At 42.5% G+C, this 26,780-nt stretch overlaps 1 protein-coding gene across 1 annotated transcript in view; it reads right to left on the reverse strand.

Annotated features, from left to right (window-relative positions):
* Window positions 1-14,973: 14,973 nt before the first annotated feature.
* The window catches only part of CNKSR1 (connector enhancer of kinase suppressor of Ras 1), a 61,961-nt gene continuing 50,154 nt past the window's right edge, over window positions 14,974-26,780 (reverse strand). Inside the window, exons 17-21 of the mRNA XM_056557457.1 lie at window positions 24,845-24,918; window positions 20,738-20,790; window positions 20,503-20,644; window positions 16,688-16,866; window positions 14,974-16,106 (exon numbers count right to left, since the gene is read on the reverse strand). Coding sequence (XP_056413432.1) covers window positions 15,915-16,106; window positions 16,688-16,866; window positions 20,503-20,644; window positions 20,738-20,790; window positions 24,845-24,918 — 640 coding nt within the window. The 3' untranslated portion in view covers window positions 14,974-15,914. The remainder of the gene's footprint in view (window positions 16,107-16,687; window positions 16,867-20,502; window positions 20,645-20,737; window positions 20,791-24,844; window positions 24,919-26,780) is intronic.

Here is a 26,780-nt window from a genome sequence, read left to right on the forward strand (position 1 = left end):
CCGCACTAAACACCACTCTGATGGCACACTACTTGCTGGGCAGAACAGATTTTCCAGGGCAAACTCTGCTAGTTGCGGCAAAAAATCAAGTTTGGCTTCCCAGAAGTTCATCGGATCTTCAAGGTTTGTTGGCATGGCTATGTCAAGGTATGCCACCACCTGCTGGTTCAGGTCCTGCTCCATGTCTACCTGCTGCTGAGTTGCTTCACTATGCGGGTGAAGAAAGGTACTCATCAGCGACTGCATACTCAGGCTGCTGCTGATGGAGCTGGTACTGCTCCTGATACCCCACCCCTCCCCTCCCCAGCAGCCATGGCAGTGGAAGGTGAGCACAGAGGGCCCCCCGAGTAAGACCTGCTAGTGGATGGACGATGGCGCAGATAGGCATCGACCAACTGACTACGTAGGATCTCTCTGTAGTATGTCAGTTTGTCCTCCCTCTCAGTGGGTGTAAAAAAGGCCCCCATTTTGTGCCGGTAGCGAGGGTCCAATAAGGTGGAGAGCCAGAAGTCATCCCGCTGCCGAATGTTGACAATTTGGCGGTCACTACTCAAGCAGCTGAGCATGCATCATGCCATTTGTGCAAGTGACTCGGAGGGACTCCCTGCCTCCATCTCCACTGCATACTGCCACAGAGTGTCTGGATCCTCTGTCTCGCCTTCCCCATAACCCTCTAGCTCCTCTAGTTGATCATGCTCCTCCTCTCCTGTCAGATGACTAGAAGCACTGCCCATCTCATCAAACCTAAACTGTGCTCCACTGTGCCCCTCATCCTCCTCCTCCTCCAGTTCAGCCCCCAAAGGGCTCCTGTGGCCATGAGATGTAGGCGCAACGTCTCCATTACCCTGACCAGCCATCGTTTCCAACACTTGTTGTAGGAAATAAAGCAGTGAAATGACGTTGTTCATCCCGTAATCCTGGCGACTTCCGTATAATGTGGCTTCCTCAAAGGGCCTGAGTGAACGGCAGGTGTCACGTATGAGCTGCCACTGGTTCACATTGAAGTTACACAGGAGAGTACCCCTATCCGCTTGGATCATCAAGAAATCGGTGATGGCTCTTCTTTATTCGTATAGTCAGTCCAGCATATAGAGGGTGGAATTCCAATGTGTCACAACATCACAAATCAGACTATGTTGGGGGATACCATTCTGATGCTGCAGCTAAAGGAGGGTGTGCTTTGCGGTGTACGAGTGGCTGAAGTGCATGAAAAGTTTCCTTCCCATTCTTAGGATGTCTTGCAAAGGGGGGGGGGGACACTTCAGGAACTGCTTGACAACCACATTTAACACGTGTGCCATGCAGGGCGCATGTTTCACCCTTCCTAGTCGCAACGCAGCCAAGATGTTCTTCCTGTTGTCGGTCACCATGGTGTCACAGGACCAACGGACTGAGAGTGTGGAGGAGGAAGTGGCATGACCTGTCCAAGTTGGGGTTGTGGCTGTGCAGGAACCACATTCACCCAGTGGGCCGTAAACGACATGTATTGTACAGGGCTGGTACTGCCTTCTTTGCAAAGAAATGACGGCTTGGTACTCTCCACCTCGGCTCGGCACAAGCCATCAGCTCTCTGAAAGGTTCAGAGTCCACAACTTGAAAAGGGAGGGACTTCAGCACCAGCAACTTATACAGGAGCACATTCAGCTTCTGCGCCGTTGGATTAGTGGGCGCATACTGTTGTCTCTTGGAGATCACTGTGCAGTGGTCTCTAAACTGTAGCCCTCCACATGATGCAAAACTGCAAATCCCAGCATGCCCAAGCAGCAAACAGCATGCTGGGAGTTAAAGTTGTGTACACCTCCAGCTATTGCAAAACTACATGTTGTAGTTTTGCAACAGCTGGAGGCGCACTGGTTGGAAAATGCTGAGTTAGGTAACAGAACCTAACTGAAGGTTTTCCAACCAGTGTGCCTCCAGCTGTTGAAAAAGTACAACTCCCAGCAAGCACGGTCTGTCAGTGCATGCTGGGAGTTGTAGCTTTGAAACAGTTGGAGGTTTGCACCCCCCCCCCCCCCCAATGTGAATGTACAGGGTACATTCACATGGGCGGGTTTACAGTAGGTTTCCTGCTTCAAGTTTGAGCTGTGGCAAATTTTCCACCGCAGCGCAAACTCCTAGCGGGAAACCCACTGTAAACCGCCGCCAGTGTGAATGTACTCTAAAAACACTACACTACACTTACACATAATAAAGGGTAAAACACTACATATACACCCCTTACACAAACCCCCTAATAAAAATGAAAACGTATCGTACGGCAGCGTTTCCAAAATGGAGCCTCCAGCTTTTGCAAAACAACATCTCCCAGCATTTCCGGACAGCCACTGACTGTCCAGGCATGCTGGGAGTTTAGCAACAGCTAGAGGCACCCTGTTTGGGAATCACTGGCATAGAATACCCTTATGTCCACCTCTATGCTATCCCTAATTTAGTCCTCCTTAGAGAGCATGGCGCTCTCTCACTTCGAAGCCCTGTCGTATTTCAAGGAAACAGTTTAGGGCCACATATGGGGTATTTTGCACTACAAAATGTGGGGGGGCTTTTTCTCCTTTTACCCCTTATGAAAAGGAAAAGTTGGGGTCTACACCAGCCTGTTAGTGTAAAAAATAAATTATTTTACATTAACATGCTGGTGTTGCCCCATACTTTTTATTTTCACAAGAGGTAAAAGGGAAAAAAAAGACCCCCAAAATTTGTAACGCAATTTCTCCTGAGTACGGAAATACCCCATATGGGAGCATAAAATGCTCTGCGGACGCACAACAAGGCTCAGGAGTGAGAGTGCACTATGTACATTTGAGGCCTAAATTGGTGATTTGCACAGGGGTGGCTGATTTTACAGTGGTGCTGACACAAACGCAAAAAATAAATACCGACGTGTTATCCCATTTTGGAAACTACACCCCTCATGGAACGTAACAAGGGGTATAGTGCACCTTAGCACCCCACAGGTGTTACATTTTTGTTAAAGTTGGATGGGAACATGAAGCCATTGGGATTTTGGAGAGAAAATGTGTCCGGAATTGAAGGCCACGAGTGTTTACACAGCCCCCATAGTGCCAGAACAATGGACCCCCCCACATGACCCCATTTTGGAAACTACACCCCTCACGGAATGTCATAAGGGGTGCAGTGAGCACTTACGCCCAATAGGTGTCTGACAGATTTTTGGAACAATGGTTCGTGAAAATGAAAAATGTAATTTTTTAATTTGCACAACCCACTGTTCCAAAGATCTGTCAAGTGCCAGTGGGGTGTAAATGCTCACTGCACCCCTTATTAAATTCTGTGAGGTGTGTAGTTTCCAAAATGGCATCACATGTGGAGGGGGTTCACTGTTCTGGCACCACGGGGGGCTTTGTAAACGCACATGGCCCCTGACTTCCATTCCAAACAAATTCTGTCTCCAAAAGCCCAATGGCGGTCCTTCTGTTCTGAGCATTGTAGTGCACTTGACGTCAGCCAGCAGAGCACTTGACGTCCACACATGGGGTAAATCCATACTCAGAAGAAATGGGGTTCCAAATTTTGGGGGGCATTTTCTCCTATTACCCCTTGTTAAAATTTAAAATTTGGGGGGAAAACTGCATTTTTGTGAAAAAATGTTTTTTTTAATTTACACATCCGACTTTAAAAGTCGCAAACCCCTGTGGGGTGTTAAGGCTCACTGGACCCCTTGTTATGTACCTTGAGGGGTGCAGTTTTCAAAATAGTAGGCCATGTGTTTTTTTCTGAGCATTGTAGTTCGTCCGCAGAGCATTTTACATCCTAACATGGGGTATTTCCATACTCAGAAGAGATGGGGTTACAAATTTTGGGGGACATCTTCTCCCATTACCCTTTGTAAAAATGGTAAATTTGGGGGGAAAAAAGTGTAGTTTCCAAAATAGTATGCCATGTGGGGTGTTTTTTGCTGTTCTGGCACCATAGGGGCTTCCTAAACATGCCCCTCAAAAACCATTTCAGAAAAACTCACTCTCATTGTCTCTCCTTCCCTTCTGAGCCCTCTACTGCGCTCGCCGAGCACTTCACATCCACATATGAGGTATTTCCTTGCTTGAGAGAAATTGGGTTACAAATTTTGGGGTTACAAAGAACATGCGAGTGTAAAAAAGATTTTGAATTTTCTCCTTCACTTTGCTGCTATTCCTGTGAAACACCTAAAGGGTTAGCAAACTTTCAGAATGTCATTTTGAATACTTTGAGGGGTGCATTTTTTATATTTGGGTCATTTATGGGGTATTTCTAATATGAAGGCCCTTCAAATCCACTTCAAAACTGAACTGGTCCCTGAAAAATTCAGATTTTGAAAATTTTGGGAAAAATCAGAAAATTGCTGCTGAACTTTGAAGCCCTCTGATGTCTTCCAAAAGTAAAAAGATGTCAACTTTATGATGCAAACATAAAGTAGACATATTGGGGGACATTTACTAATCTAGTCTATTCTGGGTTTGCTTATAGATCAGCGTATGTGGTAGTCTCCTGTCTATTGTGCTCCTAATTTATCAAAGGTCTCACAGCCCTTGATAGATTCTGTGCTCAGACTTCAGGGTCTACAGCTTAAACTGCATTTAGACCTGCTCCAACATGGTCTGACATTTCAGCGTATTTTGGGCAGATGCGACTTGTCGCACAAAAGTCGCACTTGATAAATTCAGCACCAATGCATTTTCCAATACATTTCCGTCTAAAATAGACTTGCATGCATCATGTTCTAAAAATCCTCTACAGCAAAAGTCGCAGAAAAGTCGCACATATTTAGACTGCGACTTTCTGTGAGACAAATTTAGACAGGAAAAACCAGTCTAAATCCTTTAATAAATCTCCCCCATTGTATATGTGAATCAATATATAATTTATTTGGGATGTCCATTTTCCTTACAAGCAGAGAGCTTCAAAATGAGAAAAATGCTAAATTTAAAAAAATGTTATCAAATTTTGGAATTTTTCACCAAGAAATGATGCAAGTATCGACAAAATGTTATTACTATCATAAAGTAGAATATGTCACGAAAAAACAATCTCGGAATCAGAATGAAAAGTAAAAGCATTAATGCTTAAAGTGACAGTGGTCAGCATTGCAAAAAATGCTCCCGTCCTTAGGGTTATAATGGGCTCCGTCCCCAAGGAGTTAAAGGAGTACTCCTCCCCCTAGACATCTTATCCCTTATCCAAGGATAGGGGATGTCAGATTGTGGGAGTCCTGCTGCTGGGGACCCCACGATCTCTCCTGCAGCCCTCTAAGTCATCAGCTGTATGGAGCTAAGTTTGCTCCGTGGTTGAGGACTCACGATACAGGAGCCGGTGATTTGTAATGTCATGGTCCTGCCTCCTTAATGCAAGTGTACGGGAGGGTGTGTGGCCGCTGCCACGCCCCCTCCCATAGACTTGCATTAAGGGGGTGGGACATGATATCACAAGGGGGTGGGGCCATGATGTCACAAATCACTGGTCCCTGTATCGAGAGTCATCAGCCACGGAGCAAACTTAGTTCTTATCCCCTATCCTTGGATAGGGCATAAGATGTCTAGAGGTGGAGTACTCCTTTAAGGGGTTAAGGTAGCTACATGCGAGCAGCCATGTCATGGAGGGGCACAGCAATAGAGACAAGTAGTACTAATCGATGAATGTGGATGGCTGACACTGTAGGGAGCAATCTACACCATCATGGTGCCAATAATACCCAAAGTTAAAGGGGTATTCCAGGCAAAAACCTTTTTTTATATATCAACTGGCTCCGGAAAGTTAAACAGATTTGTAAATTACTTCTATTAAAAAATCTTAATCCTTCCAATAGTTATTAGCTTCTGAAGTTTTCTGTCTAACTGCTCAATGATGATGTCACGTCCCAGGAGCTGTGCATGATGGGAGCATAGGCATGCGCACGGGGTGTGCCGGGTGTGCCCAGGCACACCCTAATCCAGTGGCGTTGCGACCCGGGTGCGGCCCGCACCGGGTGACACCAAGATGCTCCGCAGCACCCCCCATCTGTGCCCGACCGTCCTTCACCAGCCCAGACCCCCGCCGTGCGGTGCGCCTGTCCGTCAGGCGCACCGCACAGCGCTGCCTCCTGCTCCTGTTTGTGCCCCGCCCCGCTCCGCTCTGGCTCACCTTCAGTTGGTCCGGTCATGTGACGGTGCGTTACTGCCGTCACATGACCATCAGGACGTCACGCTGTATTCAAGGACGCCGGCCCCAGAGCGTGACGTGATGGTACGTGGCTCGCAGGATTACTGCGTGAGTGAGTGAATGTTATTTCAACCTGCCTACTGGGTCTGGGGGGAGGGGGTTAATCTGGGGCACCGTACTATCTTCCTACAGGGGGGGGATAGGGTTAATCTGGGGGGTACTGCATTCCTACAGGGGGGAGAGGGGGTTAAACTGGGGGGGTACTACCATCCTACTGGGGGGGAGGGGGTCATCAGGGGGTACTACCTTCTAACAGGGTGGGGGGATAGGGTTAATCTGGGGGTACTGCATTCCTACAGGGGGGAGAGGGGGTTAAACTGGGGGGTACTACCATCCTACTGGGGGGGGGAGGGGGTCATCAGGGGGGTACTACCTTCTAACAGGGTGGGGGGATAGGGTTAATCTGGGGGGTACTGCATTCCTTCAGGGGGGGAGAGGGGGTTAAACTGGGGGGTACTATCATCCTACTGGGGGGGAGAGGGGGTCATCAGGGGGGTACTACCTTCTAACAGGGTGGGGGGATAAGGTTAATCTGGGGGGTATTGCATTCCTTCAGGGGGGAGAGGGGGTTAAACTGGGGGTACTACCATCCTACTGGGGGGGAGGGGGTCATCAGGGGGGTACTACCTTCTAACAGGGTGGGGGGATAGGGTTAATCTGGGGGGTACTGCATTCCTACAGGGGGGGAGAGGGGTTAAACTGGGGGGTACTACCATCCTACGGGGGGGGGAGGGGGTCATCAGGGGGGTACTACCTTCTAACAGGGTGGGGGGATAGGGTTAATCTGGGGGGTACTGCTTTCCTACAGGTGGGGAGGGCGTTAATCTGGGGCCCCGAGTAGGCAGGTAGTACCCCCAGATTAACCCCCTCCCCCCCCCAGTAGGATGGTAGTACCCCCAGATTAACCCCCCCCCCCAGTAAGAAGGTAGTACCCTCAAATTAACCCCCTCTTCCTGCCAGTAGGAAGGTAGCACCCCCAGATGCTGGTGGCCTCCATGTCTATTTTGCTTTTGTAGGGAACTGTACTGCACCTAATGTGGCGAATTATACCGCACCTAATGTGGGGGAACATACTGCACCTAATGTGGGAACTATACTGCACCTAATGTGGGGGAACTATACTGCACCTAATGTGGGGAACTATACTGCACCTAATGTGGGGAACTATACTGCACCTAATGTGGGGAACTATACTGCACCTAATGTGGAGAGCTATACTGCACCTAATGTGGGGAACTATACTGCACCTAATGTGGGGAACTATACGGCACCTAATGTGGGGAACTATACTGCCAACCTAATGTGGGGGAACTATACTGCACCTAATGTGGGGGAACTATACTGCACCTAATGTGGGGAACTATACTGCACCTAATGTGGGGGAACTATACTGCCAGCCTAATGTGGGGGAACTGCACTGCACCTAATGTGGGGGAACTATACTGCCAGCCTAATGTGGGGGAACTGCACTGCACCTAATGTGGGGGAACTGTACTGCACCTAATGTGGGGGAACTGTACTGCACCTAATGTGGGGGAACTGTACTGCACCTAATGTGGGGGGAACTATACTGCACCTAATGTGGGGGGAACTATACTGCACCTAATGTGGGGGGAACTATACTGGCACCTAATGTGGGGGAACTGAACTGCACCTAATGTGGGGGAACTGTACTGCCAACCTAATGTGGGGGAACTGTATTGCAAACCTAATGTGGGGGAACTGTACTGCCAACCTAATGTGCGGGGACTTATACTGCCAACCTAATGTGGTGGGACTTATACTGCACCTAATGTGGGGGAACTATACGGCCCCTAATGTGGGGGAACTGTACAAACTGTGTGCGTATATATATACATATATATATGCACGCGCGCAGCGTGAGTTTGTGCTTTAGGGTGCACACCCTAATGCAATAGGCTGCGCACGCCTATGGATGGGAGAATATCCCCATACGAACTGCACAGCTCCCGGGACGTGAGTCATCAGAAAGCAGTTAGACAGAAAACAGCAACTCAACTTCAGAAGCTAATAACCATTGGAAGGATTAAGATTTTTTAATAGAAGCAATTTACAAATCTGTTTAACTTTCCGGAGCCAGTTGATATATAAAAAAAAGTTTTTGCCTGGAATACCCCTTTAAACACTCAAAAAATGAGCCTATATATAGATCCATAGATGGAAGAACAAAAAAAATGTGACAGTTACTTTTACTGCACAGTGAATTTCAAAATAATGATCGCTCCACAACATTATGCACTTTTTTACTTTTTTGCCCCACAAATAACACATATACACACATATGCATAAACCCTGTTCCAAATTATTATGCAAATTCTATTAAAGTGTCAAAAAGATTAAAGGGAATCTGTCACCAGTGTCACCTGCACTAACCGGTCAGTACTGACACTCACCTTGTCCCGTTCCATGGCGGGGATCTTCAGTAATCTCCTCCGTTATCTCCCCTCCAGGCACCCGGCTTGGGGCACGGACACAGCTTACTGATGTCACCGCTGCTGTTCTCTCACAGTGGGACCCAGCAGAGGGCAGCAGCGGCTTGGGACATGGGCTGAGCTTAGTGATGCCACCACTGCTGCCTGCTGGGTCCTGCTGTGAGAGAACAGCAGCGGTGACATCACTAAGTTCTGCCCGTGCCCCAGGCCAGGTGCCCGGAGCGGAGCTAATGAAGGAGATTACTGAAGATCTCCACCACAGAATGGGACAAGGTGAGTACTGTTGTCATCAGTGTCACCTACACTACCTGTCAGTACCGGTGACACTGGTGACAGATTTCCTTTAAATATTTTTCAGTTTAACTCATGGATGGCATTGTATCTCAGGGCTCTTTTGATCACTGAAAACAATGCTCACAGAAATTGCTGTATTGGGCAGAAAAATACATGAAGACTAATTTTTAAACAGTCGAGTTCACTGATGAGTGCAGTGCAAGCCTGGATGGTCTAGATGGATGGAGTAGTGGATGGTTGTTGGACGGCCACCCTGTTCCAACAAGGCTGCGACGTCAGCAAGGCGGTGGTGGAGTCATGTTTTGGGCCGGAATCATGGGTAAAGAGAGCTGGTAAGCCCCTTTAGGGTCCCCGAAGGTGTAAAGATGACCTCTCCAAAGTATGTGGAGTTTCTGACTGACCACTTTCTTCCCTGGTACAGAAGGAAGAACTATGCTTTCCGTAATTAAATAATCTTCATGCATGACAACCATCTAATGCTGCAAAGAATACCTCTGCATCAATGTCTGCTATGGGGATAAAAGGAGAGAAAGTCATGGTGTGGCCTCCATGCTTCCCTGACCTCAATCCTATTGAGAACCTTTGGAGCATCCTCAAGCAAAACATCTATGAGAGTGGGAGGCAGTTTACATCCAAACAGCAGCTCTGGGAGGCTATTCTAAAATCTTGCAAACAAATTCAAGCAGAAACTGTCCAAAAACTCACAAGTTCAATGGATGCAAGACTTGTGAAGCTGCTATCAAATAAGGGGTACTAGGTTTAAATGTAACGTGATCTGTTAAAATGTTTAAAAAGTTAAAATGTTGTGAAAAGTTTGATTGAAATAGCTTTTGATTTTAGTAGATATGCTGCAAACAAAACAAATGACAATTTTAACTTCTTTACAACCTATAAAGTTTTGAAACTTACTGTGCATAGTAATTTGGAACAGTGCATTGTAAGTTTATGCTTAAAAAAAAATACTGTTGTTATCATTAGGAGGTGTGTTCAATAAAATTTGAATTGTACTCTAATAGTTGATAACATGAGAATCATGCTGTTATTTACATCAATTATTTAGGTAAAGAAGAAAAATATCATTTGCATAATAATTTGGAACAGGTTATTTAATTCTGTCACAAAAAAAAAAAAAAACAACAGAGAGAAGCAGCATGTGGAGGAGCAGAGTGTGCGCCACCTTAATTTGCCATGTACACCCGTGTTCACACGGCAACATTTCGGCCCTGAATTCTGCATGAAAATTTTGCATGTATTTATAACCTATACACTTCAATGGGTTTCTGCTGTCCCATTCACACAGTAGAATTTCTTCTACAGGAATGTCATTGAAGTGAATTGGCTACAAATTCATGCTGAATTTCCATGCAGAATTCAGGGCAGAGATTCTGCCGTATGAACATAGCCAACAGGGGGAGATTTATCAAAACCTGTCGAGAGGAAAAGTTGTCCAGGTGCACATAGCAACCAGATTGCTTATTTCATTTTTAACAAGGCCTCTGAAAAATTAAAGAAGAAATCTGATTGGGTGCTATGGGCAACTTTTACTTTGCACAGATTTTGATACATCTCACCCCTAGTGTTTGAAGCTCAGCTCTGAGCAATAATTTACCCCCAGTGAAAACACCTGTCCTAGGATGCTAGATTGCTGTGCACTTGTGTCAGTTGTGAGTAGAGGAACCGAAAGGGAGATTACTCAAATGGATGCCGCAAGCCAGTGACGGATGGGCACAAGCCAGGGGAGATTCCGGGGCATGGGTGACCATGACAGGAATGGAAATAATGCTTACAAATCTAAACAGAGCATACATTATTGTGGGGTGTGCCCTAGAAGATTAAGGGGGCATGTAAACTTTTCTACTTGGAATATTTTCTACTTGGTGATTTACAGAAATAGCCGTACATGTTGGCACCCCTGACATTTTTCAAGAAAATGAAGTATTTCTCACAGAAAAGGATTGCAATAACACGTATGTTGCTATACACACGTTTATTCCCTTTATGTGTATTGGAACTAAACCAAAAAAAGGGAGGCAAAAAAGCAAATTGGACATTATGTCACGCCAAACTCCAAAAATGGGCTGGAAAAAATTATTGGCACCCTTTAAAAATTGTGGAAAAATCTGATTGTTTCAAACATGTGATGCTCCTTTAAACTCACCTGGGGCAAGTAACAGGTTTGTGCAATATAAAAATCACACATGAAAGCAGATAAAAAGGAGAGAAGTTCACTTAGTCTTTGCATTGTGTGTCTGTGTGTGCCCTACTAAGCATGGATAACAGAAAGAGGAGAAGAGAACTGTCTGAGGACTTGAGAACCAAAATTGTGAAAAAATATCAACATTCTCAAGGTTACAAGTCCATCTCCAGAGATCTAGATTTGCCTTTGTCCGCAACATTAATCAAGAAGTAGTTTTAAACCCATGGCACTGTAGCTTATCTCCCTGGGTGTGGACAGAAGAGAAAAAATGATGAAAGGTGTCAATGCAGGATAGTCCAGATGGTTGATAAGCAACCCCAAACAAGTTCTAAAGATATTCAAGCTGTCCTGCAGGCTCAGGGAACATCAGTGTCCGCTCGAACTATTCGTCAACATTTAAGTGAAATGAAATGCTATGGCAGGAGACCCAGGAGGACCCCACTGCTGACACAGAGACATAAAAAAGAAAGACTACATTTTGCCAAAATAGCCTTGAATAAACCAAAATCCTTCTGGGAAAACATCTTGAGGACAGATGAGACCAAGATAGAGCTTTTTGGTAAAGCACATCATTCTACTGTTTACCGAAAACAGAATGAGGCCTACAAAGAAAAGAACACAGTACCTACAGTGAAATATGGTGAAATAAGGTTCAATGATGTTTTGCGGTTGTTTTCCTGCCTCTGGCACTGGGTGCCTTGAATGTGTGCAAGGCATCATGAAATCTGAGGATTACCAACGGATTTTGAGTCGCACTGTACAGCCCAGTGTCAGAAAGCTGGGTTTACGTCCGAGATCTTGGGTCTTCCAGCAGGACAATGACCCCAAACATATGTCAAAAAGCACACAGAAACAGATGGAAACAAAGCGCTGGAGAGTTCTGAAGTGGCCAGCAATGAGTCCAGATCGGTGCCCTACCAATAAGAGAGACCTGGAGCAGTTTGCAAAGGAAGAGTGGTCCAACATTCCAGCTGAGAGGTATAAGAAGCTTATTGATGGTTATAGGAAGCAACCGATTTCAGTAATTTTTTCCAAATATTATATTGGAAAAAAGATTATATTAAGTTAAGGGTGCCAATAATTGTGCCCAGACCATTTTGGGAGTTTAGTGTGACATTATGTCCAATAATGACCATTTTCTTTTTTTTTTTCCTCCCTTTTTTGGTTTAGTTCCAATACACACAAAGGAAATAAACATGTGTATAGCAAAACATGTGTTACTGAAATCCTTTTCTGTGAGAAATACTTTTTCTTTCATTTTCTTGAAAAATTTCAGGAGTGCCAACATTTACGGTCATAACTGTACATCAACCTAACATTACCCAATCTAATAATCTGAACAGAGACAAACGATTTTGGTGTGTGCCCTGAAAGCTATTTTGAGGAGATTAAGGAGGCAGTTTACTTGAACTTGAATATTACCTTATCCGAGTAGAGGCACTGGAGTGGCTTGCGTCCTGAAAGCCACACTAAGGAGATTAAGAGTTTTATATAAATTTAACTCTTGCTAATATCACAATCTGAACAGATACACAAATTACTGCATGATTGTGGTATGCGCCATGAAAGTTATACTTCGTACATTGAGCGGTTTATTTGAATTTCGCATCTCTAAATATCTGTGGTTGCCTAGTATGGGAGGTGTTACCCCGTACCCTTGCTGCCCTGTCAGGCAGCTTCCCTTCAGTGTCCCCTGCCCCCCCCCCCTTGCATCTGTCCCCACTGTAAATATGTTTATTATGTATTAAACTGTGTATTGTGTGAAGAAAGTGTTGTCACTTTAAGACTGTTTACCATGTGAGCTGTCATGTGATTGTTACCCAGGAGATATCAGTGACCAGGTGACTTAAGTGTGACCAATGGGATCCCCCCAGAGCCTCCTACATAAAAGCCCTGGGTGGAGCCTCTGCTCTCTCTCTCTCTCTTGCTGAGGTCCAGTCAAGTCGTGCCTAAGTGTGTGTCCAGAGTTTAGGAGGCCTCAAGTCCAGTCTACAGCCACAAGCTACAAACGTGCAAGTAAGCCACAGTCAGTTTTGTCAGTCATCATCCTGTTCGAACCAGAATCGCATAGTTTTAAGTGCTAATAAACCCCTTTTGGACATTAACTGTGTCCAAGCTGTAACTGGGGGACCAGTGCTAAGAAAAAGCTCAAAATTTGTTCTGCTATAATCGACATGCACATCTGTTGCCTGCTGGAGGTCATTTTGCAGGGCTCTGGCAGTGCTCCTCCTTGCACAAAGGCGGAGGTAGCGGTCCTGCTGCTGGGTTGTTGCCCTCCTACGGCCTCCTCCATGACTCCTGATGTACTGGCCTGTCTCCTGGTAGCGCCTCCATGCTCTGGACACTACGCTGACAGACACAGCAACCATTCTTGCCACAGCTCGCATTGATGTGCCATCCTGGATGAGCTGCACTACCTGAGCCACTTGTGTGGGTTGTAGACTCCGTCTCATGCTACCACTAGAGTGAAAGCACCGCCAGCATTCAAAAGTGACCAAAACATCAGCCAGGAAGCATAGGAAGAGGTCTGTGGTCACCACCTGCAGAACCACTCCTTTATTGGGGGTGTCTTGCTAATTGCCTATAATTTCCACCTGTTGTCTGTTCCATTTGCACAACAGCATGTGAAATCGATTGTCAATCAGTGTTGCTTCCTGAAAGGACAGTGTGATTTCACAGAAGCGAGCTGTCTGCTCACATGGCCGCACTGAGGACTGCCGGGAAGTGTCCAACATCCCCCCCGGCGTCTGTACACTGGCTCCTCTTTGACAGAAGCTTCCGCTGAGGGAAAATCTAATTTGTTTGTTTTAATGCAACGATTATGCCCACCGGAGCCCGCGGCGCCCCTGGCAGTTCCAGGGAACCCTCATTGGGAATCACTGGCCTAGAGAGCGGGCAATTCACAATGACAAGCCGGTTTCTTCTCAGTCCAATGATGCTCCTCCTATAATTGTTTGTCAGCTGGGAAAAATGTATTTAATTGTGTTATAGGGGCACACTACCCAAAAGTAGCCTCTGAGAGGACAGTTATAGGGGAACCAATTTAACACCCTTTTGTAGCAAGCACTGGTGTCTTATTAACAGGTGAGAATGTCCAACCCACAAGTGAGACCAAATGCTTTAAATAGCACTATTTTAATTGGAGCAAGCTACATCTGTACAGTAATACTGTATAATATAAATACGTACACTGCAAAGCAGTCGTGTTGGATATTTTTGGATTACCTTGCTGCTGCTTCCCCCCAAAATGAATGAATACCTACTTAAACTCAGCGAGCTCTAGTTGAGTGTAAGTTGGAAAGAAATGCATTCTGGGGAGGCCACAACAAGGTAAGTCAGGAACATCTGTCAGAACTGTCTCTTGCTGTACAGATACGTACAACAAGAGACAGTATTATTATACTGATATAGCTAGCTCCAACTGTTAAGTTGGCATAGGTTACGTCTGTACAATACTAGTTTTACTACTACATGTCACACAAAACATAGTGACAACTGCCTTTGGCAATCAAGGGGTCTGGTGGGTTTATTTAAATTAAGTTTTTTTGGTACTTGTGTGTTTTTTTCTGAATTGCGTGGCTTAGTAATGAAAGCTGTCTGATAGAAGCCAGGGTTTATCAGAATGCAAGTCCATGGAGTAGCAAAGAATGGTAATAAAAAATAAACAGCAAAAAAAAAAAAGCTGTAGTATATAGAGAATAGCATATATGTATAAGCAGCCAGAAGACAATACTGCATTCTGCGCACATAAGTATTTGTGGATATTAAACATGCCAATGTCTATTAAAAAGGACACCCAATAATTAATATAATACAAGAATTTATTTATATATCTATAAATACATGTTCAAAGTTTCTTTGAAACCTTTCACTGTCTTGTTAACTGAGGCTATTAAAAACAAATTATCTACTAAAATCAGCTTTGTTATAGATAAAACATTTGCTTGATAACAGTACAGAATATTTCATATTAAGGTTGTAAATAAATATGATATATAAATGTTGTCACAACAGCAGGTCTTCACCTTTAAAACTCCTGCAGTCAATTGCATTCCAGGGTATACCTGTCTGTTTTTTTGGTAAAGTACAAAGCCTCTCGTAAATGTGAACAAGATCTTTTGATCAGACTAAAATGGCTCAATCCCATTATGGCCTGATACACTGATTTATGGAGAGCAGACACATTTGTGCACCTCTGAGCAGACTGGATTAAAGTATCTTCAAAGAAAGACAATGATGGATTTAAAAGGGTATTCCATCATATAAAATTTGACTAACTTAAAAGTAAAAACTTTGAATATATTAGGAATAAAATCTTTTCAGCAGTTAAGCAAATTATGGTAATTAGAAAGAAATGCAGGGGGATCAGCATTGAGCATCTCTTTCTTCAGCAACCAGTGAAATGCATGGGAAGGGAAATATATCGGGGAAAAAGTCAACAATGCATCATGGGAACTGTAGCCTCCTACTCACAGGGCAGGGCCACTCTCTCTGCTCCAAAGTGAAGCACATCTGATGCAAAAAAATTAAAAATTTTAATTCTATTTGTCTAGGCTGTAGCATTAGTGATGCGATGTTAGAATGGTATTTAACTATTGCAATAGATGAACTAATAATTCTAACTGAACTGTCAGACAATATAGACGTAGTAAGCATCTGTGGCACTTTTAGATCCAGATATAAACAATGTAAAAAGAATGTCCTTTTTATAATAGCTAATTCCATTACAATGAGGGTGAACTGTCAAATATCATGTACTATTTATTTACTGTCCTAAACAGTCAGTCACTTTCTTCACTCTCTCTGCTGTCCTTTTTACTTTTATCCTTCTTTTCTGCTCTCTGTGCCTGAGGACTGGTCCCAAGACTGCCATAGAGATGTTCATGCTCAGACCTCCATTTCTGAAATGTAGTAGAGTTTAGGTCTGGATTCTCCAGGACTTGGTTGAGAGATTGCAACTCCAAAAGCTTTGCCTGTGGGAAAAAGAAAGTTTATTTATACAATCTAGGGTTAAACGGTCTTAAGTGAAACACTGGTTTATAAATACATCTGCTGTGTCATCAGCTGATAGCCTCGGGTCCCGCTACTGGCACACTTTACAATCAGCTTATTTTGTTGGGAAAAGTCATAGGCAGTCAGACATGACCACCTGCTGCATGCATCATGTAGTATTTTACATGGTCACTCTTCACAATAGCTTTTCACAGTTAGAAAGCTGAACTCATGTGAAAAATATATTACAGTTACTTTATTATAATGTCAAAGTTTTATTATGGCTAGATCAGCAGGTAAACCACAAAATGACTGGACTTAGGCTCCTTTCACACTATGAATTTCTCCGTTTACGAACTTCCGTCACATGTTCCGTCACTACAGCTGCAAAACCCGGCCGTTACAAAACCCCTGACGGCCGTGACTAAATTGCATTGCAGCCTATGGGGTTTTGTAACTGCCCGTTTGCACCCGTATATGCCCGTAATTCATTACGGGCACTATACAGTGACGGGACATCGTGGCGGAAAAATTACTGCATGCTGTGTGTATCTGCACTCACCTTCAGTGTGCTTTGGAGAACACGTAAAGTGTGTGCTTTACGGTTTATCTCAGGATTCTTGTTGCGGCATTTAAAAGATTTCCTATATTCATCCTGTGTCATTGCAGTCTTCTTACCAATAAGAGAAACACCTCCTTGTTTCAGGCAAGTCATCATTATCTGGAGATCATCATCAATTACTAGAAAAAAAAAGGGTAAAGTCAAGTCACATACAGTCATGGCCATATATGTTGGCACCCCTGAAATTTTTCAAGCAAATCAAAAAAAAAGTATTTCTCACAGAAAAGGATTGCAGTAACACATGTTTTGCTATACATGTTTATTCCCTTTGTGTGTATTGGAATTAAACCAGAAAAGGAGGAAAAAAAGCAAATTGGCCATAATATCCCACCAAAATACAAAAATGGGCTGGACAAAATAATTAGCACCCTTAACTTAATATTTGGTTGCACACCCTTAGGAAAAATATCTGAAATCAGTCGCTTCCTATAACCATCAATAAGCTGTTTACACCTCTCAGCTGCAATGTTGGACCACTCTTCCTTTGCAAACTGCTCCAGGTCTCTCTTATTGGAAGGGTGCCTTTTCCCAACAGCAATTTTAAGATCTCTCCACAGGTGTTCTATGGGATTTAGATCTGGACTCATTGCTGGCCACCTCAGAACTCTCCAGGGCTTTGTTTCCATCCATTTCTGGGTGCTTTTTGACATATGTTTGGGGTCATTGTCCTGCTGGAAGACCAAAGATCTCAGGCGCACACCCAGCTTTCTGACACTGGGCTTACAGGCCGTTGGTAATCCCACAAATTCATGATGCCTTGCACACATTCAAGGCACCCAGAGCCAGCAAAACAACTCCAAAACATCATTGATACCTCCACCATATTTCTATGTTCTTTTCTTTGTAGGCCTCATTCCATTTTCGCTAAACAGTAGAATGATGTGCTTTACCAAAAAGCTCTATCTTGGTTTCATCTGTCCACAAGAGGTTTTCCCAGAAGGATTTTGACTTACTCAAGTTCATTTTGGCAAAATGTAGTCTTGTATTTTTTTGTCTTTTTCAGCAGTGGGGTCCTCCTGGGTCTCCTGCCATAGCATTTCATTTCATTTAAATGTCGAATGATAGTTCGCGCTGACACTGATGCTACCTGGGCCTGCAGGACAGCTTAAATATCTTTGGAACTTGTTTGGGGCTGCTTATCCATCATCCGGACTATCCTGCGTTGACACCTTTGATCAATTTTTCTCTTCCGTCCATGCCCAGGGAGATTAGCTACAGTCCCATGGATTGCAAACTTCTTGATAATGTTGCGCACTGTGGACAAAGGCAAATCTAGATCTCTGGAGATAACCTTGAGATTGTTGATATTTTTCCACAATTTTGGTTCTCAAGCCCTCAGACAGTTCTCTTTTCCCCTTTCTGTTGTCCATGCTTAGTGTGGCACACACAATGCAAAGACTAAGTGAACTTCTCTCCTTTTTATCTGCTTTCAGGTTTTTTTTCATATTGCCCCCACCTGTTACTTGCCCCAGGCGAGTTTAAAGGAGCTTGAAACAATCTTATTTTTCCACAATTTTGAAAGGGTGCCAATAATTTTGTCCAGCCCATTTTTGGAGTTTGGTGTGACATTATGTCCAATTAGCTTTTTTCCTCCTTTTTTTGGTTTAGTTCCAATACACACAAAGGGAATAAACATGTGTATAGCAAAACATGTGTTACTGCAATCCTGTTCTGTGGGAAATACTTCATTTTCTTGAAAAATTTCAGGGGTGCCAACATTTACAGCCATGCCTTTATATCTGAAACTATGTAAAAATGTTTACAGAAATAATATAGATCTACAATATAATAAATGTAGATAGATGCCCTTAAGTTCCAAAAGGTTGTATAGAAAAACTTGTACGAAAACTATGATTTAGGACAAGAAAGCGGTCGGTGTCTATTTAAGTGGCGACAAAGCAGCTGGTGAGAATACTTTCAATACGCACAAATTTTTATTTTAAATGGCTTACCATGTTAAGTGGGCACTTATTGCAATTAAATGGTGAATATACTATTTCTGTTTATTATAGGTATGTTTTTCAGTACGTTCTTAAATAAACACTGTTGTTTTAACAAATGTCAATGCACAGAAACAAAATTGAGATCCACCAGCCGTTGTCTTTAGCTAAAACATGACTTATTTGCAAATCTTTAAAAAATTACTATCTTTTGTCATGCAATATGACAATATGGTACATACAGATTTATACAGTATCAGCCTGTCATATGTTAAGCAAGTTTTCTATGCCCATAACCTCTAAAGAGGAAACATTACCTGTATGGCGCGCTCTAGAAAGTGTAGAAAGTTTGGCATTATTGAAATAATTATTTGTAGCGTCATCGATATGCCTCTGTACACAGTTTTTAGAGTGTTTTAGCTGAAAACACAAGGCTGCTGGATCTGCATCTGATTTGTTTCTGCATGTGTTGCACAGATGTCTCCAAAGTGAAGTTAGTGGTAAGCTGTTCAAATACTCTGCTGTGTTTAGTCTTAAAATCAATTTTATAAGCAAATGTAAGAAACTTTGTAGTATATCTTGTCAGAGAATTCACGCAAGAGCTCAATTCAAGAGCTCACTGAGGGATTCGGTTACATGCTGCCCTTACAAGTCTATGATAAGGGGAGCGGGGGTGACTGAAGAGAGCCAGAAGCTCAGAGAGACTGGAAAGAGTCTAGGCATAGGCAAACTTCGGCACTGTAGATGCTTTTGGACTACATCTCCCATGATACTTTGTCCGCATTTTAGCTGTAAGAGCATCATGGAAGGTGTGGTCCAAAATATCTGCAGTGCCAAAGGTTGCCTATGCCTGGTCTAAGTGCTTACTGTGACTATTAGAACTCAGCACATGGCTGGATTCACAGCTTAGACTACCCAGTACTACTGCTGCTTTCAAAGGTGAGTATAGAGACATAAAAGAGCAGGATACTCATTACTTTGTGTGCAGTCTATAAAAGCCATCAGAGGCTAAGCTCCACCCCCTAGGTCAGAGACAACTAATAATTAGAGATGTCTATGCAGCAGAAATCTGGTGAAAAATGCCATATGAAAATTATATAATGGCCAGAATGGTGCTCCTCCTTATGTACATACACGGAAGCTTATGCTCCAGTTCATTCTTTCAGCGGAAACCACCTGAAAAATCCCATTAGTCAATGGGACTTTTGGTCGTGGAAATTAGCCTCTACAATTCACTGAAGGAACTTCGCATGGATAATGTTAGCTGAATTTAGGTAGTGTGCATGGGCCCTATGACGGTATTAGGTATTTTGAGCTCTGCATTAGAATAACGGTGCTTTGCCCTTTACAAAGATAAATTTAAGGGGTTATCCAGCTTTGTTTTCTTCATCAGCTGATTAATAGGGGTGACATGAGTCAGACTAATCTAAAACTGATGGCCTAGACTAATGGCCTAGATCAATTGTACAAAGCTGGGGTCTGCAAGTGGTCAAACCTTTCAAACTGTGTTGTATTACTGAAATGTTTCCCTTGAGGTATTCCCTAAGATAAGCATCTGATCACAGGGGGTTTAACCTCTGGGAACCCCTACCTCCCTGTGATCTCCAGAATGGGGCCCTGGCTTTCCCAGCTACATTGAGTGGCAGGGGGAGTGTGGCATCTTTCGCTACATGCATTGTCTTCAGGAGCACTGGAGATACTAGAGTACAGCAGTTGGTCTGATAGCCCCCTTAGCACAAGACAGTTAAACACAAATGTAACATTTAACAAAAATAAGATCAAAAATTATTTAATTATATATGTAATGAACTTTACTTGATTGTGGCAAATTTCCACCTTCTGCCCCTTGGGCATTAATAGATTTTGGAAAGGGTCCACCTTCAGCTCCTTCCTCACGAGGTGATGGCTTTGACACAGGTAAACTCTTGGAAGGTGACTGTACCAAAAGCTTCTTTAACTTAACATCGGGAAAATAATTTTGTTAATAAAAACATAGACATAAGACACAATTTACAAAAGTTGGATCTACAAAGAGGAAGAAAAGTCTTACTGTATCATGTGATTTGACTTCATCATCTTCAGCTTCTGTCTCACTGTAACAGTCTAAAGAGTTGACATCAATCAGGTCACTACATACTATATCAGAATTTATATAAAAGGCACCATGTTGTTTTTGTTATATACATTAAAGCATGCTCCCAAAACTTCGTAGCCCAAAACTACAGCCATCAGGATACGGATTTGCTTGAAGTTCTATAGACTTGCATGGGACTTCAGGCAAATCTTAATCTTGATTGTTTTAGTCACGGGCAAATCTCAGGAGATTTTTAGGTGTATTCACACGTACAGGATCCTGCGCATATTTGATTCAAAGGATGCTATGTTCAATCATTTAGTTTACATTGAAATCTGCAGCTTCAAATCCTGCGCATCAAATATGCACAGGATACTGTACATGTAAATACATGCTAGTCCGTGCGCTGAATTTGTCGGTCTCTGTCTCTGAAGGGGTCTCTGTCTTTGTGGTAATGCTCCGTGCTCCTTGGTGGTAGCCGTGGAGCGCTCTGTGATAGCTGTAGGTGGTGACTTGAGATTGTGAAAGTGAGGTATCTGGTGGTGGTCTCTAGAGGGGTGTGTCAGGCAGTGTGAGAGTGATCAGACGCGTTTCGGACTATCGTAGTCCTTCCTCAGTGATGTGGATTGCAGCTCTGATGCCATGTTATATAGTGCTCAAATTTGGTGGCAAAACTGGGAAACATAATTTCTGGTGTAGTAAGCTGGACATGGACTGTGGTGTGGGAAAATGGAAAAACACGGATTGGATCTCCTGGATTGACTGAGGTGATGGGAGTGTCTCAATTTTATTAGTTGGAGCTGTTCCTGTATATGAGGAACATTCATGATGTGTAGTAAGACTCATGCCATAGTGGTTTTTAAATATATATAATTTAGATGTGGGATCATGTGAATTATGGATGTATAATTGGTTATTGCTAGCATAGAGATTTTATAGTACAGGTATATGGGAAATAAACTGTGATAACATATGTGGAATTGTTGGTAAATGTATGTGTATAATAATGGTATGTGGAGTTGATAAAGTTTATAAAGGTGTTATGAACGTATAATAATAATAGTCTGGTTAAAATGTATTTGAGCGAAGCAATTATATGTTTAAAATCTTGATCATGACGTAGTCTGTGTATAGGTATGGGTATGTATTGAATTGGTTAACTCTAAAATGTAAAAGGTATATTTGATATGAGATAGTGTACTCTAAACAGAGAGCAATGGAATAAGTTACTGTGTAATAAAGAATAGAGGATGCTAGAGATGTATAAAAAAAAATATATATATACATACACATACACACTAAACACAAATAATAATAATGAAATAAAAGATATGAAACATAAAAAGTATTAAAAAAAAAAATAAAAAAAAAAAAATAAATATAAAAATTTATAATACGTAAAAAATGAAAAAAACTGTATGAAAATAATATATAAGAAATATAAGAAGTATGTTGAAGATAGAAAAAATATATAAAATATAAAAAATATATAAAATACTACAGGATTCGAAGACTCAGACAGAGGTGTTGTATAAAAAGGTAAAACTGAAATATCATATGTATAAAAAAATCGGCCAAATAGAATCAGCTAATAAAACCGAAGATTTCTAATTCTGAATTTAGGCCATAAGGTGCAAGTGTTTGGAACTCTTATATGTTACGGCTTTCTATGCGGGACATTTTTGTAATGTGGTTCCCGCCACGCCAATCTTTTATTTATTTATTTTTTTTTTAATACATTTTAACCAGACTATTATTATTATACATTCATAACACCTTTATAAACTTTATCAACTCCACATACCATTATTATACACATACATTTACCAACAATTCCACATATGTTATCACAGATAGTTTATTTCCCATATACCTGTACTATAAAATCTCTATGCTAGCAATAACCAATTATACATCCATAATTCACATGATCCCACATCTAAATTATATATATTTAAAAACCACTATGGCATGAGTCTTACTACACATCATGAATGTTCCTCATTAGAGATGAGCGAACTTACAGTAAATTCGATTCGTCAAGAACTTCTCGGCTCGGCAGTTGACGACTTATCCTGCGTAAATTAGTTCAGCTTTCAGGTGCTCCGGTGGGCTGGAAAAGGTGGATACAGTCCTAGGAAAGTCTAGGAGTCTCCTAGGACTGTATCCACCTTTTCCAGCCCACCGGAGCACCTGAAAGCTGAACTAATTTATGCAGGAAAAGTCATCAACTGCCGAGCCGAGAAGTTCCTGACGAATCGAATTTACAGTAAGTTCGCTCATCTCTATTCCTCATATACAGGAACAGCTCCAATTAATAAAATTGAGACCCTCCCATCACCTCAGTCAATCCAGGAGATCCAATCTGGGTTTTTCCATTTTCCCACACCACAGTCCATGTCCAGCTTACTACACCAGAAATGATATGTTTCCCAGTTTTGCCGCCAAATTTGAACACTATATAACATGGCATCAGAGCTGCAATCCACATCACTGAGGAAAGACTACGATAGTCCGAAATGCGTCTGATCACTCTCACACTGCCTGACACACCCCTCTAGAGACCACCACCAGATACCTCACGTTCACAATCTCAAGTCACCACCTACAGCTATCGCAGAGCGCTCCACGGCTACCACCAAGGAGAATTATCACAAAGACCGAGACCCCTTCAGAGACCGACAAATCCAGCGCACGGACTAGGCGACCGGCCTGTCGGCAGACAGACCGCACCGCCAGGACATCCCAGCACCACGGACATCGGGACCCCATCACGCAGAGCCTCGCTCCATCTACCCACAGGACGGGTAAGCGATACATAGTACCGGAGACTTTATTTTTACGGCCGTCGAGCCGCCAATTCATTTGCACTATTGCACAGCCGCTGCGCTGTGTATGCAGGAACCATCTAACTATAGCTTCAGTAGAGACATTGTTATCTATACCCCTGAACCTACGGATTAAGTGACTTGTTATTTATCCCCACCACTGTACTTTATTTAAAAACGGCCGAGCCGTACCTCTGTTTTTCCTGCAACGATGGGCCCCAGACTGGGGGTCTCCAGAGGTTGCAAGTACACATAAGTGGATCTGCCCCTAACCACCACTGAACTTTCAAACTGAGAGTGTTGTCATCTAATCACATATACTGTGTGTTTTATTTCACATCTTTTTATATATTCATCTGTACCTTTTAAATATAACAGGTGGGGAAGAGTGCAAGGGCCCTGCACTCTTACTACACATGCAATACTGTTCTTTCCTGGTGCTTTTTCTGACATCAGGGTAGGGCAGGTTAGTTTAAAATTTTCTGGTACAATGTGGGGCAGATTTACGATCTGTTGTTTAATTTTTAGATCTGTAAACTAACACCAAGCTGTTTAAAGATAAAAGTACAGCACTAAAGTACAGCGGCTCACATATGATAGATTTGGTGCATCTTGCTAGAAATGTCAGACACTTTTGTCTAACTTTACAGTACTTGTTTGTTGGCTTTTATACCAATATTTTACGCCAAAAGCTTTAGCTCTTGCCATCACATTTGAAGCTATGCTCCATTTCTAGTAAGGAGCAAGATGTGTTTAAAACACTGTGGAGGGAATTTATCAAGACAAGCATTTTTTACGCTGGTTTTGATGAAAAGTGAACTGCTTTATAATGACCCAACCATCTAAAGAGGCGCAAGCCACTTCAAAATGGCATATATTTCACTGTTCGTGTACCAGAATCTGAAATATACACCAAGAAATTGAGTAAATTTCAGGCATAATTTATGCCAGTTTCTGGTGTAAATCACAGTAAATTTGCTCTGCTGTGGAAGACTCTGCCCTTTCAAGAAAGCCCCACAACCTTTAAAAGTGTCGAGAGCAGCGCAAAAACGCAAAAAGTCCAAGTTTTTATACATAACATCTTGTGCAAAAATGTGCAACTTGGCAGAAAATAAAAATGTTAAATTGAATCTTATCTAAAAAGAAATGGATTGTATGGTAGGGAAATGAAAGTATATTTCGGTTTAACTGACAAATAGGTTGGGGAGTGAAATAAGGAAAAACTGCCCACTTTATATAATAGGGAAATAAATACCTTCATGTGAAGGACTAGAACTTGGAGGTGGAGGTTTATATTTTTGCAGTGCTTTTAAGAGAAATGTTACCCACCTGCAAAGAGACACAGTCAAAAGTAAATTAATAACAGACACAGTCATAAGAAAAGCTATGCATTTTTCCTGAAAAAAAAAAAAAAAAAAAAAAGCCAGGTATGACACCCCCCCTAATGCTATATGGTTTCTCTTTTTAGGGTTGGCCTAACATTTTTAACCAAAGGAAACCTTAATTCTTCAGCATGCCAAGACATTGTATACAATTGTATGCCCTGCATGACTGCACAAATTGCATAAAAACATGGTTAAGCGAGTCTGATGAGGAAAAACCTGATTAGCCTGTACAAAGCACATACACAACCTAAAACCACAGAACACCCTAGAGATGAAATAGAAGAAACATTGTGAGCCAAGCCTCAATATTGGTGTCTGACCTCACAAATATTCTTCTGGACAACACCTCAAAATCTTGTAGAAAGTCTTTCTAGAAGACGAAGCTGTAAAAGTTACAAAGGGAGATCAACTCTACTATTAATGTCTGTGGATTTATAATGGATATTCTAAAAGCCCCTTTTTGTCCAAATAGTGTATATTGCAATTTAGAGGGGCATTTCATCATTTAAAAATGTATCCCGCTTACAAGAAGGGCACTTGGGTATCTATGGTTATTCCATAGACAATGGTTGCACCAAGAATTAACAAATCATATGGCGTCCACTGATGAGATGTACTTCATGTGGGAACAGGATCATTGGGGGAGATTTATCAAAACCTGGGCCCATAGCAACCAATCAGATAGCCTCTTCAATATTTGAAGAAGGCCTCTGAAAAATAAAAGAAGCTATCTGATTGGTTGCTATAGCCAACTGGTCAGTTTTTCCTTTGCACAGGTTTTAATAAATCTCCCCAAGTAAGTATTTAATTCTCTTGCAGAACCTCCACAGGAGGACTGAATCACTATTCATTGCTCACTGAAGATAGGGTCCTGTCTGTTAAAAACATGAAACAAGAAACAGAGGTGCTCTATGTGGAGCAACCTGTCGGAGGAAGCTGTGCTTGCACAGTGAAATCCGTTGCATCTTGGTTAATAAAGAATTTTACTTCAAGTCACCACACCTGCATTGTGTCTGTCCCGGTCAGCGCCACTTAATTCCTGCTACCCGTGATGTTGGGCTTTTCTCGTTAAAGTGTACCGGTCCTCAACAAAAACTTTTGATATAATGTAGATAATACCATTATATGCATATTTTTTATTTACATTGGTTAAAAATAGTGTTTTTGGGTGAAAAAAATGCTGTCCCTGCAGCTATTGTCTGTGTGTCTCTACAAGGAGTCCAAATACAGGAAGTGAGGGCAGGAGAAGCAGAGCTCTGTGCAGGCTCCTGGCTTGTCAATCATCCTGATGTATGAGCCAGTATCATGTTATAGAACCTCACTGCACACTGTCCTTTTTATTAGTGCAGAGAGCCCTGCTTGTCCATCCTCACTTCTTGTATTTGGACTCCTCATAGACAGACACATGCAATAGCTGCAAGGACAAAAATATAAAAAATTTGTAACTAATGTATGTTACAAATATACATATAACGGTATTCTCTACATTATATAAAAAGTTTTGTTGACGACAGGTCACTAGGGAAACAGCATCTATTAAAAGGTATTTAAATTTTTGTTGGTGAAGGTCCCCTTGATATTATTTAAATGAAGTGGCCGGCCATTGCAACATAGCAATATATCCCCTTCACAATTTTCCCTGCATAACAACCCCTCTGTTTACTTGGCTGTGAATAGAACGGAATTACATCTCCTTGAAGGCTAGACTCCCATGGTTGTTCTCTCCCATCCCATCCCGCTATTCTGCAGTCATTGCTGCTAATTGGACCATAATAACAAACGGATGCAAAATTATGTAATGGGATG

Source organism: Hyla sarda, chromosome 2, assembly GCF_029499605.1.
Source record: "Hyla sarda isolate aHylSar1 chromosome 2, aHylSar1.hap1, whole genome shotgun sequence".
In the NCBI taxonomy this organism is placed as follows: Eukaryota; Metazoa; Chordata; class Amphibia; order Anura; family Hylidae; genus Hyla; species Hyla sarda.